The 19,706-nt window shown below is 34.7% G+C and overlaps 2 protein-coding genes across 3 annotated transcripts; both read right to left on the reverse strand.

The window, feature by feature from the left end:
- Nucleotides 1-838: 838 nt before the first annotated feature.
- Nucleotides 839-6,009, reverse strand: LOC107662852 (CUB and zona pellucida-like domain-containing protein 1). The gene is made up of 8 exons (XM_016452967.1): nt 6,002-6,009; nt 4,385-4,526; nt 4,246-4,303; nt 3,662-3,840; nt 3,164-3,564; nt 1,474-1,531; nt 1,205-1,388; nt 839-1,115 (listed from the first exon to the last, which is right to left on the reverse strand). Exons 1-8 carry the CDS (start codon nt 6,007-6,009, stop codon nt 967-969), a joined length of 1,179 nt encoding a protein of 392 aa, XP_016308453.1. The 3' UTR covers nt 839-966.
- Nucleotides 6,010-10,172: 4,163 nt separating this feature from the next.
- Nucleotides 10,173-18,691, reverse strand: LOC107662863 (CUB and zona pellucida-like domain-containing protein 1). Of its 2 annotated transcripts, none has more exons than XM_016452976.1 (13): nt 18,413-18,691; nt 17,619-17,812; nt 17,217-17,354; nt 16,952-17,081; nt 16,588-16,780; nt 15,469-15,610; nt 14,986-15,141; nt 14,847-14,902; nt 13,325-13,500; nt 12,811-13,211; nt 11,542-11,638; nt 11,282-11,456; nt 10,173-10,694 (listed from the first exon to the last, which is right to left on the reverse strand). In XM_016452976.1, exons 1-13 carry the CDS (start codon nt 18,554-18,556, stop codon nt 10,540-10,542), a joined length of 2,157 nt encoding a protein of 718 aa, XP_016308462.1. In that variant the 5' UTR covers nt 18,557-18,691; the 3' UTR covers nt 10,173-10,539. The 2 variants fall into 2 exon arrangements, with proteins under 2 accessions (XP_016308462.1, XP_016308460.1); XM_016452974.1 differs by having other exon boundaries at nt 14,847-14,905.
- Nucleotides 18,692-19,706: the final 1,015 nt, after the last annotated feature.

Below are 19,706 nucleotides of genomic sequence, written 5' to 3' on the forward strand. Positions count from 1 at the left end.
GATTCATTCAGAAACTAAACACCGCTGTGTTGCTCAGAGACACACAACAGTTCTGCTGTGGCTTTAAAGGAAATATATTCTTTGCAAAATTGAGCAATAATACATAATATTGTGTTTAAAATATAACAGAATATCAACTTCTTACTGAACTGTTGTATAAAATCGCATTTAAACTCTGATATTCGGGTCAAAAACAGCACTTGTGTTATAGCCTACTGCTCTCCCTGCTCGTGTGATATCGATATTGTATGATATAAATATGAGACAAAAACATTTTTTGCACCCATATCTTGAATTTTAGGGCATAACTGCATTTATGGAGTTGTTGCCCTACATCATATTTGTCAACAGTCAACTGTATGAAATGTAAGATGACGTACAGATTTGGGGGCAAGGCCAGTGCGTTAACTGTCGGTGCGTTAACTGTGTTAAAATATTTTAATCTCGTTATTAGGGATGCACTGATACCGATACTGAGCTCCTGTACTCGTTAAAATGCCCCGATACCAAATGCCGATACCACACAGCATGTGTTTTTTTCTTTTTTAATAAATCTGCAAAAATGTCAACAATTCTGTGTTTTTCTGTCAATATGGGGTGCTGTGTGTACATTAATGAGGAAAAAAAATTAACTTAAATGATTTTAGCGAATGGCTGCAATATAACAAAGAGTAAAAAATTTAAGGGGGCCTGAATACTTTCCGTACCCACTGTATATATATATATAGTCATAGTTAATTGTTAGTTAATAGTGAGAACTGTGACCGCTGATATATTCCCAATCTGTTTTAAACTCACATTACTTTACTGAAAATGATTACAAAAGAAAGAAAAACACACTTTGACCAGGGATTCCCATCACAGCTTTTTGAAAGCACACCAATAATTGCACTCTTGCTAATTCTCTGTTTTCACAGGAAAAATAAAGCATTATGCTTTGAAAAATAAAAAACAGAGCTGACATGACTAAAACTCGTGCGATGGCACAGGTTTGTATCTGATCCTTTGCCCTCTGGCTCTGTAGACGATCACTCCACACACCATGGCAACTGTTGCCACGAGACAAATAGCGATGACAACAAGGTTTAGACTCAGTCCCGGGCTTACGGTGACCTCTGAAATGTGAGTAAAGGTTGAAACGGTTAGCACCATTTGTTTAGTATACAGTCATCTGCTACATAAGCTAATGAACGAGATGTCTTACGTGATGCACTTCTCTTCAGCCGCAGGGGCCCCTGGGAGATGAAGTGACTGGCGCTCTGGATGGGAGCCTCTCTTTTGTGATGGTGGTGGGACGGTGGAGCGACTGTGCTGTTGACGCAGCCCTGAGAGCAGCGGGTGTTGGGATTGTTCGCCTGGTATATGATGATTGAGCAGCTGATGAACACCTAGAGAGGGAAGTGAGGAAGACGAAAAGATAAGAGACAGTGACAGAAGACAGGGTTAAACAGAAATATTTCTATTTTATTTTACTTGTAGAGATGTGCTGTATTCTCTTATGGAGTCTATATCAGAGTATATGAGAAGAAACCTCACTTTCAGAAAAACACTTAAAACATGTTAGCAGCCCTTAATGCAACTGCATGACAGCAAAACTTCACCACATATTAAACACAGTGTCACTAGACCATTTGCCGTCAGAATGAAAGATGACATTTTTTAAATATTATTAAAAATCAAACAATAATAAAAAATGACAAACGCAAGCTAGGGGCGACCAAAGATTTGTTGTAAAATGTTCCATTCACATATAAAAATAAAAAGTGTGTTCTATTTAAAATTTCAGTTTTTACTAATACATCACCCTCGCATTTGTATGTAACATATTGCGCCCAGATAATTAATTAATTAATCAATCAACCAAAAATGTGGGGTTAGTAATTTCTTTTTAAGAAATTAATATTTTTATTTGGCAAATACACTTTATATTCTTTAATAACTGTCACCGTCCCACCTGTGAGACGCTTGGCGCTCTTTTTGTTGTTGTCCTTTTTCTCGATCAAATATTTTAGTAATCATCATAAATGATATATCATTTGAAAGCTTAGAAGCCCAAGATTCTTCCTGTGAAAACCATTTTGAAATCGGACATTGCGTTACCATGGAAATGGTACTTTAAAATCTTTTGGCCGTCTCCTCCCCCTTAGTGGGCAGTGTCAAGTGTCATATTACAAAATACATTACAGGTCTTTTACAATCAAACCTTTTTATAATCTTGACAAAAAACATATCATTGGAAAGGTCTGAGTCTCATGATTCCATATTTGGTGGTTATTTTGAGAATTAATATTGACAGAGAAATCTAGACATTTGTGACAGAAAAATGCATTAAAAAAATTCAATGGAGTTTGGATGGCACCCGGGGGCTCTTTGTGGTATAACGCCCTAAATAAAATCTCACAGGAACCTCATTTTTTTCATATCAACTTCAAATTTGGAACATAACTTATTTAGACATAAGGCTTTAATTTTATACCAATTTTAGAGTAAAACCTGTTATGTAAAATATTTATTATATAAAAAAATATAATTAATATAGTGCATTTTATTTACAGTATATTTAAACTTCTATAACTTTTTGGTACTTTAATGTTTTAAAAAATTTCTTGTGCAATAATCTGCTGATGTTCTTCTTTAAAAAGAGACCAACCTGAGGTCTGTATTACAAAGTGTTTATAAATTACAACAATTTAAGTTTGGATAGTGCACTTTCATGCCTATTTAAAAAAATGGGGGGTGACAGTTAAGGGGTTAAAGTGACAGTAAAGATTTCTATTTTGAATAAATGCTGTTCTTTTGACATACAGCAAGGAATCCTGAAAACATTATCATGTTTCCACACAATTTTTTTTGCAGCAAAACTGTTTTCAACATTGATAATAATAAGAAATGTTTCTTGAGCTGCAAATCAGCATATTAGAGTGATTTCTGAAGGAGGATGTGACACTGAAGACTAAGTGTCTTATGCTGAAGTAATTATGCTGAAGTAATTATGCTGAAAATTCAGCTTTGATCACAGGAATAAATTACATTTTAAAATATTAAGATATGAAATACGGAAAAGCACATGATTAATTTGTGACAAACTGATAAGACAAGTGTAACGTGTAACATTGGCATAAGTAAAAAGTGTAAATGATCAATAACGTTTGTAGAATCTCACCCATTCTTTATGATGGGATAGGAGATTGGGTAATTGGGATTATCGTAAGGTGTAGCCACACACGACTCGAGGAAGATCTCAGTGTTTAGGACTGGAGTGACGGGCTCGATCTTCATGTAGATCTTATCGCCCACATCGTACTCAAGCGGGTAAGATTCTGAACCCCTGCTGGTGTGGAAATTTTCAGAAACATAAAACTCAAACTGATAGTTGAATGTGCCAAAACCTTTTTCTGAGATGATGATTGGTGGTCTGTGAGTATCAAACTCCAGCGTAACGTTGGTTCTTTTCTGGTACTTGCACAGGATTTCAATTTCTAGCTTATTCTTTCTGGTTATAATGTCCCTGGGATCATCGAATGTAATGATTTTATTCTTGAAGATGAGTTCATTATTGTTCTCCTATAAAGAAACAGAAGTTGTGAAATAGTTAAGCTCTGGAATTCACAGGATCTGATTGTTAATTTTGATTGTATATGTTGATTATAAAACTGCTCACCTCAATCTGAGTGCCACATTCATTTAGAAGTGTGTTGGTGAACACGTAGGTACGGTTGGTGTAAACCCGACAAGACGGATTTATCAGTCTCAAGTGGTCACCATGGAGGTTTTTGATGGAGGATCTCTCAACTGTCACTGACATTGAGTTTTGAGTACAGGTTACATGCGCCACAGGTCCTGAAAATAACATTAATAACATGCAAATGTACATATTTCATCAGAGCAAGAAATTTGAACAACAACAACATCAAATGAACAGGAACAAATGTGTAGTACAAGATGAGTCAACAATACTTGTGGTCTGGTTTCCCAAGTAGATAAATATTGTACATTTTAAATGTGTTTATTTGCTAAAGGTTAATTTTGTCAACCTTTAGGTGCACACTAGCATACAGATGATAATAGACATGGACTAAAAGCCACAGAATGTCAATTTTGATTTAATATAATTCATTTAATTACCTATTTTTTAATTCATAAGTTAATTTACTTCATGTCACTCATGAATGCCATTATTATTTGGGTCTGCAATATCATAAAAAAGGAATTAAATAAATTGAATTGATAAACTGATTTACACACCTTCTGCATTCACCTTTGCAACAACGCACCTCATCTCAGAGTGGAAAATATCAAACCTTAAAATAGAAAGGTGTTTCTCATAATGTGATTTTAAACTGGCTAAAAATTTTTTAAAGTACATTTACTTAGTAAACATACTGTATTGTCCTTCTGCGATGAAGCAAAATGGAAAGTGTTGGCCATAGTTTTCTGCAGTTGGTGTCCAGTAGATCACATATTCCCCAGTGGTGGTTTTGTACTTTGTGCTGTTCAGTGGTCCACTAATGATGACATCAATGATTCTAGATGACAAAAAAACACAACAATAAAACATTGAGAAACTTTAATTGTGCACAACCATGTTCCAAAATTTCTTTGCAATTTTACAATGACAGGCCATCATGCCCCGTGTTCCTCTCTAACAGTCTTTTTTTTTTGTTTAAGAAGGCAACTAAAAACAAAACTACATACTGAAACAAAACAAAACAAAGACATCACACCAAAAGCACAACCTCTTTGAACTCCTGCCCTCTGGTAGGTGCTACAGAGCATGGCACACCAAAACAACCAGAAGCAGTTTTTATTTTTACCACAGACAATGGCTGAATTTGGAATAACATACAATTCTACTCTTGTTACTCTTACTGCCATAGCTTTATATCTGCCAGAAATTATTTATGTAGTATGCATGGCAGAAATATGCTATTCAGAATTCAGTTGAGTTAAAAACAGTTTATAACTTTTAATTAAAGTATTTAATTTTTCATAATCATTCGTGATCCAGCTTCACTTACAGCAGACGTGAGTATAAAGGGTATTTTATGAATCTTGGCAATCGCTGTTCCTAATAACGTGCTAGCTAGCAAGTTTTGCGGCTAAATGCGGCTAAAGTAAACAGTCTCTCAGAGCATGGTTCGTCACCCCACAGAAGAGAGGGGCGGGGTGACGGGGTCTTCTTCTTCTTGTACGATTTTATGGCGGTTGACAAGCCAACTTAGGGTGAGGGGCGGGGTCAGCAAAGCTCATTAGCATTTAAAGCAACATGCAAAAAAATGGGTTGATTTCTGCAGAGCTGATTTTGACAAGGTAAAAAGGGTGTTTTTCACACTACCATTGAGAAATTTTAACCAAAGTATGTTATAGACTTTTCATTAAGACCCTAAAAAATCATATCAACTTGTGGAAAATGGGCATCAGATGACCCCTTTAAAGTGGTAGTTCATTCAACTCTATTTAACTTTTAACAACCTTATAAAGACTATTCAGGCGTGCGTAATGAAGAAGGTTGAATTAGATGAATGCACAAAGGTACAAAAACTGTCACTGGGGTGATACCCTTTAAAAAGTTTTACATTTGTTCCTTATTTACCCCTAAATGGTACATATTAGAACCTTTATGTTACATATTTATACCTTTTGAAAAGGTACTGCCTATTTGACAGCTTTTGTACCTTTTTCTGAGAGTGTATATTTTGAGTAAGCAACCAGTCTAACATCCTGCCTCAAAAAATAAAAAAACATAATGCCAAATGCATAAATGTATACATGTGAAATGCAAATAAATGTGTAGCCCCTGCTGCAGAATTTGTTACGGTTTTATATTTGTAAGTAAAGTTTATGTTAATGTTGTATAAAGTTACACTTCGAGAGAACCTAAACTGTTGGGCCTGTGAATTTTATTTCCTTATAATATAATTGAGTACTTTGTGAATAATAACCTATGCAATAACCTAATAAGCATGAATTTAAACAAATTAAACCTATTATATTAAAGAACCTGGGCATCACCCATAAAATTCCCAGTGGCAGGAAGGGGGTGTTACACAAAATGGAGGCACCGCTGGGATGGGTTTTATAAATTTGTGGTTATCTAGGATGTCCAGTTGCATCTAAATTTCTTTGTTTTCATTTATGAGAACTATCATGGAGCCTGTATTGTACAAAAAAATACCAAGATACACTCAGTAGTTGGTGTAAAGGAGAAGGACTTGATCCAGCTCATGCTATACTGATTGCTGGGGTCGCAGAGGATGTCAGCATAAGCCAAATTGAAGAATTGATGCAAACTGTGCGCTGTTGGGGTTGAGTAAGAGGAAGGACCTACAGTGTTGAAGCAGGAGGTTTGCTGGTTCTATGTGAATGTAGAGAAGAAATAACACCACAGATCGTTCCTCCTGAAGTGAGGAGTGATGATGATACTACTGTTTGGCACATAGTGGTGGTTGATCCAAGGCCTGATTCGTCAGATGCGTCAGATGACTTTGTTGGCAAGCTACAGAATTTCTTGCAAGCTGAAGGTAAAACAGTTGCTGACCTCCAAGATTATGTAGCTACCCCAGCACCTGCTAAAGGTACTGAAGAATTCTTCATTCATGCTATGGCTGAAGTGATGAGGCAGTCTAACAGAAGTATGGTTGAGAGTCACAGTTATTGTCGACTTCGAGTGTTTTCTGGTATCACCCCTACCCCAATGGGAGAGGAACAAGTTGAGTATTGGCTTGAACAGGCCACAGTGATGATAGAGGGCAGTGATTGCCCTGAAAAGGAGAAGAGACGTAGAATAATAGAAAGTCTGAGGGATCCTGCACTAGAAATTGTTAGGTCCTTACGTTTCAGCAATGAGACATCCTGATCAGAACCGATGTCTTCTGCATCTGGGAACAGGTTTCTGATTTATTGTATCTGATGGAGGAAATGACAGTCATGAATTCCAGAAAAGGAAAACACAGAATACTCATCTTGGTTTAATTACTGCTAATGATTTATTGGCATGTACATTTTCTTTTCACATCTTTGTGGTTAGACACACCATTGTGACCACAAGTTTTTTATTAAAACTGAAATATGTTAATATAGCATATACATGCATACTGTATACAAGTGAAATACGTTAATATAGCATATATAGCATATACAAATATATGCACTTTTTTGCACTTTATTTTTATTATTTGCACAAACATTTCAATTGCATGTACGAAAGAATGCAACCACAAACTTGCATCTGACTCTTTGGTTTTGTTTTAAAGAGGCGTTGTCTTTGAAATGATTTTTTATTTTTGTTTTCAGAATATCAAAGATCTGAATGATCATGGTCTGTTGATCATGTCAGAAATAAGGTTTACGGGAACACATGACACCCTGAAAGAAAAATGAACCAGTTGAGCTAGTTGAGCAAATGAATTACCGTACAACTAGTAACTGATGCCGAACTTCCTTTTAATTGATCTGCAGCTCATGTTTTTGGAGTTTGGACTGTGCTCATTATGTCAATCATCAGTTTTACATGAGGGTGAATAAAACATATTCAGATCTTAGACAGTAAATCTCCATATCTGTGTTAAGAAAACCAACTGTTAAGATTCAAAAGAAATATGACACTTTGTCTTTTTTTTAAATAAATATAAATCTCGATGTAAAACATGGTTTGGAAGCAGTGGCAGAGTTTGCCTTGGGTTTGGTGTAAGAGCAATATCCAAGAGGAAATCAATGGAAAATGACCTGGAATAACACTATAACAAATAATATCAATATTTATAATCTCTGAAATACTTGATTCTGATTGTTCAGTTGCCGCATTCTAGCTGTCAAATATGTTTGTATGATGACAGCTAAATATAATGCTTGTTTAATGAAAAAAATGACATTCTGACTTAATTTACACATTTTTAGTTGTTGTTTTTCTTAATATGCGAAGTGAGACAGCATATTGTTAGGATTATTATAGTTAACTAAAACTGAAAGTAAAACATATTTTAAAAAGTCACTTGAACTAAGCATTAAATGAATTAAAACACATATTTAAAAAAACCCTTCAGCTTATTTATTTTAGCTAGTTGTCAAGGAAACATTTCTAAAATAACAAAAATAACTACACTATTTCAGTCTTTCTACTTTAAAATTTCATGTTTAATTACTTGCCATTTCTTTGTAACTGTTTGTGAAATTTACTAGCAATTTCTGAGTGAAAATAGTTATACTAAATCACTGTAATATATCTGTAATACTGTAATCACTTCTCTCTTCTAGTCAAATAATCCCATCTTTCAAATGAACTGCTGATACATGAATCTGTTATACCCAGTTTTGTCATAGATTTCCTTTGCTTGGATATTTAAGAAACTTGTAAAGGAAATTTTACCTTGTTATCTTTGCAATGATCAAGCATTTTTTGCGTCTTTTACTTGGGTGTTTTTTCCACCCGCTTGCCAATCTAAAATGTAAATCTTTGTGTTGTAAACGGTGATTGATGGGTGTGTAGTGAAGTTGGTTGCTATTTAAAGTCATTCCATGACGGCATGTCTTATGGCATCTGTATGGTTGAATGTCTCTTTTAAGTGCATTGGTTTAATTAAGTATAATTATCTCAAAACACCTGACTAAAGATAAATGAGAGCCTCTATGGCAACAGTGACAATTAGTTTCTTCCTCAAGAATTAAACTATAAAACTTTTTATATATTAATTGTAGATGACATCTGACATTTGATACAGTACCATGATGTTAGGGAAGGTCATAAATAAACTTTTCACTGGAAAAAAATAAATAAAAAAATCAGTCAGAAATTTCACAATTAATTACAAAGAAACAGCAACTGACACATTTAAATTGGAAAGACTGAAATAGTATATATATATATATATATGTATATATATATATGTATATATATATATACATACATACACAGTATATATATTTGTAAAACGTACTCCAATGGTCTTTGTTGTATTTACTTAAAAAAAAAAAAAAAAATTACAGTGATGTCAACGACGTTTTTATCAAATGCATTTATTTGTTTATGTGTGTCTTACTGCTAATAAAAGTTTATGAGTAAAATGTCAACTGAATCTATAATAAAAAATAAAAGCTAAAATTTTGTAGGGTTTTATTTCATTTTATTATTTAATCCTCTTATGTTTCCTTTTACTTCACTAGCAAATACCATATAATGCATTTTTTTTTTGCATATGACGGTAAATCATTTAATTCATATGACTTTAACATATAAAACTGCATTCACTAATATGCTGAGATAAAGTGGGTCTATAGAAAAAAGTGATTAAAACTCTGTCATTTAGGGACATTGATAGGTGATTTACTTTAAAGAGTATTTGCACTTCCTGTCCTGCAGCTTCTGCAGCATATTTTTCTCTTCATTTTTTCCAGCAGAAAGTTTTGCTTTCTCATAAGTCATCTGATCTAGGTGACATGAATGCAAGATTGTTTTTGAGATGACAATTTCTTATAGGATTTAATCACTAAAGAGGTTTGTTGCTGAGAATAATTATAATGTTGGCCTATTTTTTATTTTGTTTTCATAAACTTAATGAAGCACCACATTCATGAAGACAATAAATGAAATGCTGCTCTAGCTTTGATGTGTGATAATCTAGATAAACATCTAGATTAATTTTATTACATTTTTAATTGTTAGTTAGTTTAGATAAATGTGAATATTTTTAATAAAATGTGCCCTTTTCCTAACTTAAATTGGCCCATGAGAAAAATGAAATTAAAAAATATGAAAAATACAAAGTAAGTTTAAATGCTATTGTTTTCTTGTAATCTGAAAGATTGCAATTGGAACTGGTTTATTGCAGATTATATTACTTTGTTATGGACAGGGTTATTTTAGTATAATTGAGATACTATTATAGTTTTTAAAAAATAATTTTAGTGAAAGTTTTAGTAATTCTTTTCTAATTTTGCTCTTTTGGGTGATGTGTGGCTTATATTTTCTCAAAAGTGTGTGTGAAAAGTACTATATAGTTTAACTTCATTGTTTCAGTTTTATATGTGAGCTGAACTCTTCGAAATCCATATCTTATAATGACTAAAAGTAAAGCAGTACATACAATAATGACTGAACTACACGTTCTGCTCACAACATGGACTAAAGAGTGTATTTTGGCAAATGACCACAACACAATAAATCCTTAAATGTGCATTTTATTTTAAAACCAACATTCATTTGTAAATGTTTATGTTCTTCCAACAGCACTGTAATGCCATCTCATTCTCAGTATTGTGAGTAAAAGTTCACGTTTCTCCAATAATTATACATCCCTATAAGTGTGTTATGTTCAGTGAGGCATGTTGTCTGAAAGTTAAGAAGGAAATAAGTGGGAAAAAAAGATATGTTGAAAGAATTAGGACAATACCAGCCACACCAAAGATCATTGTTGTGCGATTATACCATTTACCTCAAAAAACTGTTCATTTACTGCTCATGTATGAGATACGCTAGAACTTCAATTTATAGTCTGAAAGGATGTAGTTTCTTGTGCGTCTACTCAAAGTGGCCACTAAAGGATCTCAGAAAGTGGACAGTAGATGCATGCGGTCAATAGGTCTTGTTTTTCTGACATTATATACCAACATCCCCACCAACACTGCAATGGAGACAACAAAGAGTCCTGCAAAGACCCCGGTGCTTGTGCTGATGTGTAGAAATCCACCGTCATTTGATGCTACAAAATGAAAGAGCAACAGAGTTAAATCAAAGATTATGGCATAGAAATCATGGTAACACTTTACACTAAAGTCCCATTTGTTAACATTAATTAAAGGAATAGTTCACCCAAAAATGAAAATGTGCTCAAAATGAACTCATCCTCAGGCCATCCACAATGTAGATGAGTTTGTTTCTTAAAAACACAAAACTTTTCGCTTCACAAGACATTAATTGATGGACTGGAGTGGTGTGGATTACTTGTGGATTATTGTGATGTTTTTATCAGCTGTTCGGACTCTCACTCTGACGGCACCCATTCACTGCAGAGCATCCATTGGTGAGCAAGTGATGCTACATTTCTCCAAATCTGTTCCGATGAAGAAACAAGCTCACATCTTGGATGGCCTGAGTGTGATTAAATTTTCAGCAAATTTTTGGGTGAAAAATTCCTTTAACAAACGATGCATAAATACCACAAGAAATATATTACTCAATGTTAGTTAATGCATGAACTAATGTTAAGAATGGAACCTTATAAAGTGTCACCGAAATAATACCACAGTCACTCTCAGTTAACTATTCTATTAAACCATATTCATATACCAGCATTATGAGTCTGTCGTGCCACACGCAAGGGACCCTGGGTGATGTAGTGCCTGGCAGTTTCTTGGCTCACATCTCGTCTACGTCTGCGTGCAGCTTGACTTAGGCAGCCTTGGGCACATCTGGAGTTTAAGCTGTCTGTTGCACACAGGATCACGGAGCAGCTAATGTACACCTGTCAACGTGATTTCAAATGATTTTCGTGAAATGTTCCTGCTAAACACAGTTTACACAGTCATTGTTATGCAAATGTGTCGTACCTCATCAAAGCCTCCTGTGAACTTGAAAGCTTGGATCTGAAAGTCATACTTTGTGGAAACGCTTGGGTAAGCCATAACTGTATCATCCATAATACACCTGAAATAACACAATCAAAGAAATGAATGACTTCTGACGTCTATCACTCTTCAGTTTCATTAGTATTGCCTATATTAGGAAAATTGGAATTGTGCATTACTTTTTCAAAATGAAATCCAACACAATATACTCATTGTTCCTTGATAAACTGTGAAAGGTTTATGCACAGTACACTACTGAATAGTCTATGCTCACCAAGGCTGCGTATATTTGATAGAAAATTCCAAAATATACAGTAATATTGTGACATATTACAATTTAAAATAACTGTTTTCTATTTGAAAATATTAAAATATAATTAATTCCTGTGATCAAAGCTGAATTTTCAGCATCATTACTGCAGTCTCCAGTGTCGCATGATCCTTCAGAAATCATTCTAATATGCTGATTTGCTGCTCAAGAAACACTTGAAAATGGTTGTGCTACTTCATAAAACATTTTTTTTTTTCAGGATTTTTTGATGAATAGAAAGTTTATAAGAACAGCATTTTATTCATTTATTCATTTATTTTAGAAATAGGAATCATTTGTAACGTTATAAATGTATTTACTGTCACTTTTGATCAATTTATTGCATCCTTGTTGAATAAAAGTTTTAATAACTTAAAAATCGCTATTTTAAGATCTCTCAGCAGATCAAGTTTGTGCGGATTAAGCTGTGAGTAACTTGACCTTGTAATTAAATGAACGACAAATCATTTTCTTTCACTAATACAGTGTAAACAAGTGTTTAGCACTGAAAAAGGCTTCAGGTGCACAAATACAAGCATCAATCTTTAGCTTCACACTTACTTTTCACATTACTAAACCACACCTTAGGTAAACCACAGTGATAAATGGCTCTGAGGAAAGCCATTGTGAGGTTCAACAAAGCCTTGTAGGCCGACCGTGAAGGAGACAGCCTAGGGCTTGAACCTGAAACCTTTTTGTTAGTAGCCCAAAAGCTTAATCTAGTGAGCCTTTAATTTTGCCAAGTTCCTGCAGTGTTTTAAGCATTACCAATGACAAGCTTGGAATATAATGAATAAACTTCTGGTGTTAATTACAGGCCCACTTACTCTTTCATTAGTGCATTCTATTGCTCATACTTATGGCTGGAGGACCATAAAATGGGCAACATCCTATTCTTTTCTTCTAAAAATGTCCAAATCTGGTTCACGATAAAGTCTCACCCATCTTTGATGATGTCATAAAAGACGGCACTGAATGGATTGTCTTCTGGAGTGGCTCTGCAGGACTCAACGAAAAGAGTGACCTCTGGTAGAGCAGTATGAGCGTCAATGCCCATGTAGATCTGGTCCATCAGCTGAACCTGCACCGGATACAGGCTGGGATCTACCTGACTGTTGAAGCTGCTGTCGGTGAAAACTTCAAACGAGTAACCAAACGTGCCGAAACTGGATTCAGTGAAGATGTAGTCAGATTTATGGTTAACGTAGCGGTTGGAGACACTGGCCATTTTGGGATACTGGCAGGAGAAGCCGAATTTAACTTGATTGCGTCTGGTGATGACAGCATTCGGGTTCTCAAAGGAGTTGATCTCGTTTTTGAAGACGATGAAATCTCCAGAGTCCTGATTGGTGTTGAAACCAAAGAAAAAAGAGAGAAAAAGTAAGAGAATGAAAGGGGCTTCAATGCAATATTCAAATATTTAACTTCGAAGAACATAATACGTAGTTGTCATACATCCATCGTAGTGCCACAGGTGTTGAGGGACATCGTGCCCAGGATGTGGGTATCATTGGAGGTAAGGGAGCAGGTGGGGTCTCGCAGTTGGAGCCAGTTCTGGTCGATTCCATCCATGGAGGCTTTACTGACTACAATGCTGATACTGTTATCATCACAGATGACCTTTGCTTCACCTTGAAAAATATGATTCATTCATTAAATCACGATTCTGGTGTATTTTTATGTAACCTGCATTTAAATCATAAAAAACACCAAGGCATTAAACATAATTTACACAATTATGTGAATGCAAACACATCTAGATACGCAAGAATTGCACAACGAACACAAGAGCAATTCAGAACTCACTGCATTCTATTGGATATGGCATTTAATCTGACTGTTTTTCTCACTACCTGCATGAATAATCACACACCTGGTTTAATACATTTAAAGGAAACTTGCTTGAGTACCGAGGTATTGAACTGCCACAACAACACAATGTACAAGTTAAGTCTATTCAAATGCTCTAAACATTTACTAGTGTTGGTGGTGATGATTCGATTTATCCGCAGTCACTCACCAAAAAGATTCGTTCACTGAATCGTTCAGTGGCTCTTTCTGTGTTACATCGTAATGTCAGTAGGTGGCGATGAGCAAATATAGCCTAGTATTTGTGTTTAATGAGAGATTTTTGTTTTTTAAGATTTATTCAGTCAACCGATTCATTAAAAACAGGTTTAGAGTCCTTGAGATGTTGACGACCGAGTCATTTTGTACTTTATTACATTTGCTTGTCTGCAAATGTATTAAAGTAAAGAATTCTAGAAAGAGCGTTAAAGCATCATTTTCTCTACAAATGACAACAAAGTAGCTTATAGCCTAAATAAATTATGACTTTAACATTCTTTCGTCATTGTAGTGTCATCCAACATTTTAACACATCACAGAACGAACTGAATGAACAATGTGAGAACGTCAGAACGTTTGGCAGGTACGTGCTTCAAAAGGAAGAAACTTAAGTGAATAAAACGTATCATTGATTCATTCACTTAATTAAAAGATTATTTGAAAAATGGATTCGTTCGTGAACAAACCCAGTATTAAAGGGCTAGTTCACCCAAAAATGAAAATGCTGTCATTAATGACTCACCCTCGTGTTGTTCGAAACCCGTAAGACCTTCGTTCATCTTCGGAACATAATTTAAAATATTTTTGATGAAATCTGAGGGCTCTCTGACCCTCCCATAGACAGCAAGGTAACTACCACGTTCAAGGTCCAGAAAAGTACCAAGATGATTGACAAAGTAGTCAGTGTGACATCAGTGGTTCAACTGTAAAGTTACGAAGCTACGAAAAACAAAATAAAAATAATGAGTTTATTCCACATTTTGGTCTCTACTGCGTCACTTGTGGACGCGTGTCCACAAGTGACACAGTTAAAATGACAGAATTTTCATTATTGGGTGAACTAACCCTTTAAGCATTCGTATCTGTATTCAAATCCTTACGTAAAAGATGTTTCTGCTAATGTATTTACCTGAAAGAACCCTTGCTTTTGCCACAGCCACAATGATGCACCTCATTTCTGACTGACTGCTAAAGACAGACAAGAACTCTTAAGAAACTATGCAGAGAACAAAAATAACCAGTGAATATAAATACAGACCCCATTTTACCTGTGAAGCGTCTCTGCTGCGAAACACACAGGTACACGACGGTACAAATCCGTCTTCTGTGGAGTCCAAGTCAGTGTTGCCTCCAAAACTCCATTACTCTCACTTGTCAGGGTCTTAGACATATTAGAGGGGCCACTGACCTGGAAGTCAAAGATGCTACACAGACAGAAGGAACAGAAAGATCAGACAGCATTAACTCAAGCGGCAGACAAATGAAAAACCTGATTCGGCAAACATTGTCAGTTGAGCATGTCAAGGTATTCTTTCCAACTTGATCTAGTGATATAAAATGGAATTCAGTTAAATTCGTCTGCTCATCAAAATCACGCCACTTAGAAATGCAATGAAAATTATGACTGCCACCAATAAGCAAAATGCAATCAAATCTGGAGGTTGCAGATAACAAAACGCTGGCTTAACAAATATTTAAGAGAAATACTGTGATTCTAGTTTTGTTTAAGAAACACAAAACATTATTCAGACCTGTTGTCTGAGATCTGTGCTCGCAGGGTGATCTCATACACCTCTCCCACAGCGGCATGATGCACATCTCCATGTAAAGGAGTTGGTGTCAAGAAACTTGGTTTGTTCACGCCTGGTACACAACCCTGAGATGGTGGAAGAACTGCAAGATGGTGTGTAGAGTATGTTTAAATACACAGAAATGCACAAACACAGTATCAGTGCTACACAATTCACAACAGACGAACATTTATTGTAAGTGCAGCATCAGTTTCTTCTGCTTTTAATTACGTGTTCTGATACAATTAACAAAAGCCAAACCAAACCTGTTTATCCACAATTTTTCTTTTGACATGTCTTGCATTGTTTTGGCTCTTGCTAATCACACGCATTCTCACAAATGACAGAAACCGGTTGTTCAGGTCAATTAAACAAAAATGAATGTCTATTGTTTTTCTGGAAGTGATCGATGTCTCGAATATTGGTGAAATTATACTGTAGCTACAGTATATCTAGTTTATGTTCTTTCCCATGCACTTTTGATTTCCATTTTTCTTTCTTTATATTTAAAAAAAATACATTCAACAACAGATTACACCTTCAATCAAAAACAAAGTATTTTCTGCATGGACAGTATATTTCCATGACTTTTCCAGTCATTTGTGATTACTGCATCAGGATTTTATGAAACAGTTTAGAGATTGCTCTGAATATTTCTTACACTGTAAAAAAAAAAAAAGAAGAAAAGATTTTTCGAAGTTGGAAATGGTTATTGGAGTACATTTTTCTACATCAAAATTTCACATTTTAATCAATGTGTAACGTAACGTTTCTTTGTAATTGTTTGTAAAATATACTAGCAATTTCTGAATGAAAGTTGTTTCTACACCAAATTTTCTGTGTACTTTGCCAAATTAATACTTCTGGTATTCCTTTCAATTTCAATTGTGAAACTTTGTATGTTAAAATAAATAAATAAAGATATTGCTCTTAATATTTCTTACTTTTTTAGTTAATTTGAATCCATTTTTGTGATTTCTGTAAATTTCTTCTAAAAAGTTATATAGCGTCCTAAATTATTTTATTGCATGTGGGAGAGCCTTTGTTTGACCCGTAACAGATAATGAGATTCTCACTCACTTTCAACTGCAAACTGCAGAGGCACTTGACTGAGAGCGGTTGGGTTACTGCTGTCATTGAATGCATTACTGACTGAGAAGACCCCGTTTTCGTCAGTCAGAGTTATGTTTGAAACGGGATAATCCTCCAGCAAGAGCTCAAACACATGCACACCCACATCCAGAGAATCTTCTCTGTGCAAAGTGCATGATTCCTACAAAACACACACACATACACATTCAAAATACAAATTAAAAGGTCAAAGGGGCAAGGAACATAATTTTTGTTGTGGTGGAAATTTATCAGTTTTTTAAAAACTAAGCATTTACCCTTCCAATTTGAGGTTTTTCTTCAAGTTGAAGAGTTTATCATTAGAAAACGTTACCTGATAAAGATGTATGTTTCGATGTTGATGGCACACTGTGCAGTTGGCGTCATTAAACCTGCATCTCACAACATCGTTATCTGGATCATGTGCCAGCAAATGAATGTTCTGGAAGCAGTTCTGAGGAATCCTGAGTATTATCAAAAAGACAATGCAGCAAGATGCATTATGTATTTACGGAAGTGGATTTGTCTGTTAATGAAAATACAAATGCAAAATATATGTATTAATACATTTTTATGATGTCGTTTTAAAAAGCACGCACCTTATGTTTGGAATTGCTGCTGAAACAGGGGATCTGTTTGGAGACTGAGTGTCAGATCGACGGCCAGTGTCAACATGAGTGCGAAGCGTCCATCCACCGACACCATGAACATTATCCTCCCAGCAGCAACCAGAGGAGCTGATAGAGATATTTAATAAAATGCATGTGCATTTACTTATAATGTCATTAATTGTTATGTGTTTAAATACGAGAGAATATATAATTCACTTTATGCATTAACTACAGAACTTAATGACAATCCTTTAACATATACAAATTTTAGTGGGATTTTATTCGTTTATTTGTATCTATTATGTGTATTTTGTGATTATGTAAGACTGTTATCAATAACTTAAGTCAGAGCATAATAGTTGTGTTGTATAAAAACAGCATCAGAACTACCTCAGAATGAATGGACCATTACTAGTGACATTGCTGGCAATGTGAACCTCTGATTGGCACCACAGATTTTGAGCTGTGCTGTCTGTCACCACAGGTTCGGTGCTAGTGAGGATGCCACACGATCCACTCTCACAGATCCAGTCAACCTGAGAAACACAGGGACCCCTACTGGACTCTCTGTAGTAAAAGTGCATCTGCCAAAAACACATAGAGGAGACCGGGGCTAGTTGTCACATGATTTACATGAATTACATAACCAGTGTTGTTATTATTAACTAAAACTATTTTAAAAAAGTAATTTAAAAATCATTAATTTGTCACATGTTTTACATGAATTACATAACCAGTGTTGTTATTATTAACTAAAACTATTTTAAAAAAGTAATTTAAAAATCATTAATTTAAGTAAAGATGAAATAAAATATAAATATTAGATGAAAACTTAGATGAAAAAAAACTTGGACTATATATATTATATATATATATATAAAATAAAAATGTCAAAAGCACATAACAAAATTACTATTAAAATAAAAAATGTGAAAACTAAAAATATAAAAATAAAAGCAAATTGTAAATATTATACTATAATATATAAATAATAATAAAATTAAATCGCTTCGCACAACAGCAAGCTGAGAAATTTCAGGAAATTAAGCAATCACAATCTAAGTTTAGATGGCTTCATTTTACATGCTCTGTATGAAACAGAAATAGTACAAGTAAAAAAAAAATACAAATAGACTAATTAAAATGAGACTCATTAGGTTCTAAAATTTCAAAACTGGATTTACCTCCACTGATCCATCTGGAAATCTGTTTCCAGGTGTGAACGTCATGGAACCCCCATAGAAACCTACGGCTGGTCCCAGAGCGAGAGCCAAGCTCAGCAGCAGCAGCAGCAGCAGCAGCAGCAGCAGCATTGCGCCGTGTGCCATTGTGTCTGATGGAATCACACGCTGAGCAATGCCATATACTGAGAAATGGGTGGATACTTTCTGTTTCTAAGTTATTGTTTGAGTTGTTCCACCAGCTGAAGACATGCATGTGATTAATGACAGGAATTAGCTTCCTTGAAAAGCAACATACACAGATTATTTTTATCCAGTTACTGTATCACTATTGACTTCCTATTATGGGAACATTATACAATCTTATCTATGGCGATCATGTTACAAAAAAAATCAGTAATTTTTTTAAATGAATTAATACAGGTTGAATTATTTTTTTCTTATTGTACAAGAAGATTAAAATGCAGTTTAGAAATTATTTTTTGCAGTCTGCATTCCAATCAAGAGGAAATTCACATTCCTCAAACATGATACCAGATATTTCAGAGGATTTTCAGATGATATTTCAGACCGAGAATCACACCATCTGATAAAAATGAAAATTAGGCCATCAGTAAGACACCCTTATGTCATTCTAAACCTACTTTCTTTTTTGCATGTAAAAGATGTTAAGCAGAATGACAGTCTTAATCACCTTGCATTTTCATCTGTGAAAATTTCCTGGGCTGTCAGACCCTAACATCTCTTTGTGTGATCAATGGAAGAAAGAACAAGTCATACAGGTTTGTAAAAACACTTTTAGATCAGCCTTTCCCTTTAACTGAAGGGCAGGTTGCGGCCCTTGAGCAATATGAGGTTTATAATAGTGAATGCTGGCTTCTCTCCTCCTCACGAGTCAGCGCTGATTTGTTATCCTAATGCTCAATATGGTGACTGTGTGTTAAATTGCCTTTGAATGAAAAAGTTTGCCTTTTAATAGAAGTGTTTACTCAGAGAAACAGTAGGTTTGGATACCATTAATCGCATTTCATATAAAAGAGTTCAGAGGAAGAGAGTGTGAGAGAGAAATATATTTTAAAATGTAGGCTAATTTATTCCTGTGACGGTTTTGTAACATTATATGAATGTCTTTATGGTCAACTTAATGCCAACTTTCTGAATAAAAGTATTAATTTATTTAAAAATAGAGTTGGTGTTCAAAAGTTAATTTTGAACAGTTAGTTTTTTACAGTTTTAAAAAAACAAAATAGTTTTTTTTTTTGTTTAAATCTGCAATTGAAAATATGATCCAAATTGC

The sequence above is a fragment of the Sinocyclocheilus anshuiensis genome, unplaced genomic scaffold (assembly GCF_001515605.1).
Source record: "Sinocyclocheilus anshuiensis isolate Anshui unplaced genomic scaffold, SAMN03320099.WGS_v1.1 scaffold739, whole genome shotgun sequence".
Classification (NCBI taxonomy): Eukaryota; Metazoa; Chordata; class Actinopteri; order Cypriniformes; family Cyprinidae; genus Sinocyclocheilus; species Sinocyclocheilus anshuiensis.

Excerpts from the sequence above, each read along its gene's own strand:
- LOC107662852 (XM_016452967.1), bottom strand. Across the intron at positions 3,841-4,245 it reads TGCAAAGGTGAATGCAGAAG|GACCTGTGGCGCATGTAACC; the intron begins GTGTGTAAATCA and ends TGTTATTTTCAG. Across the intron at positions 1,389-1,473 it reads AATACAGCACATCTCTACAA|GTGTTCATCAGCTGCTCAAT; the intron begins GTAAAATAAAAT and ends TTCCCTCTCTAG.
- LOC107662863 (XM_016452974.1), bottom strand. The coding sequence starts at position 18,556 with ATGGCACACGGCGCAATGCTGCTGCTGCTGCTGCTGCTGCTGCTGCTG. Across the intron at positions 15,142-15,468 it reads GCACAGATCTCAGACAACAG|CATCTTTGACTTCCAGGTCA; the intron begins GTCTGAATAATG and ends CTGTCTGTGTAG. Across the intron at positions 10,695-11,281 it reads ACGACAGACTCATAATGCTG|CATCAAATGACGGTGGATTT; the intron begins GTATATGAATAT and ends TTCATTTTGTAG.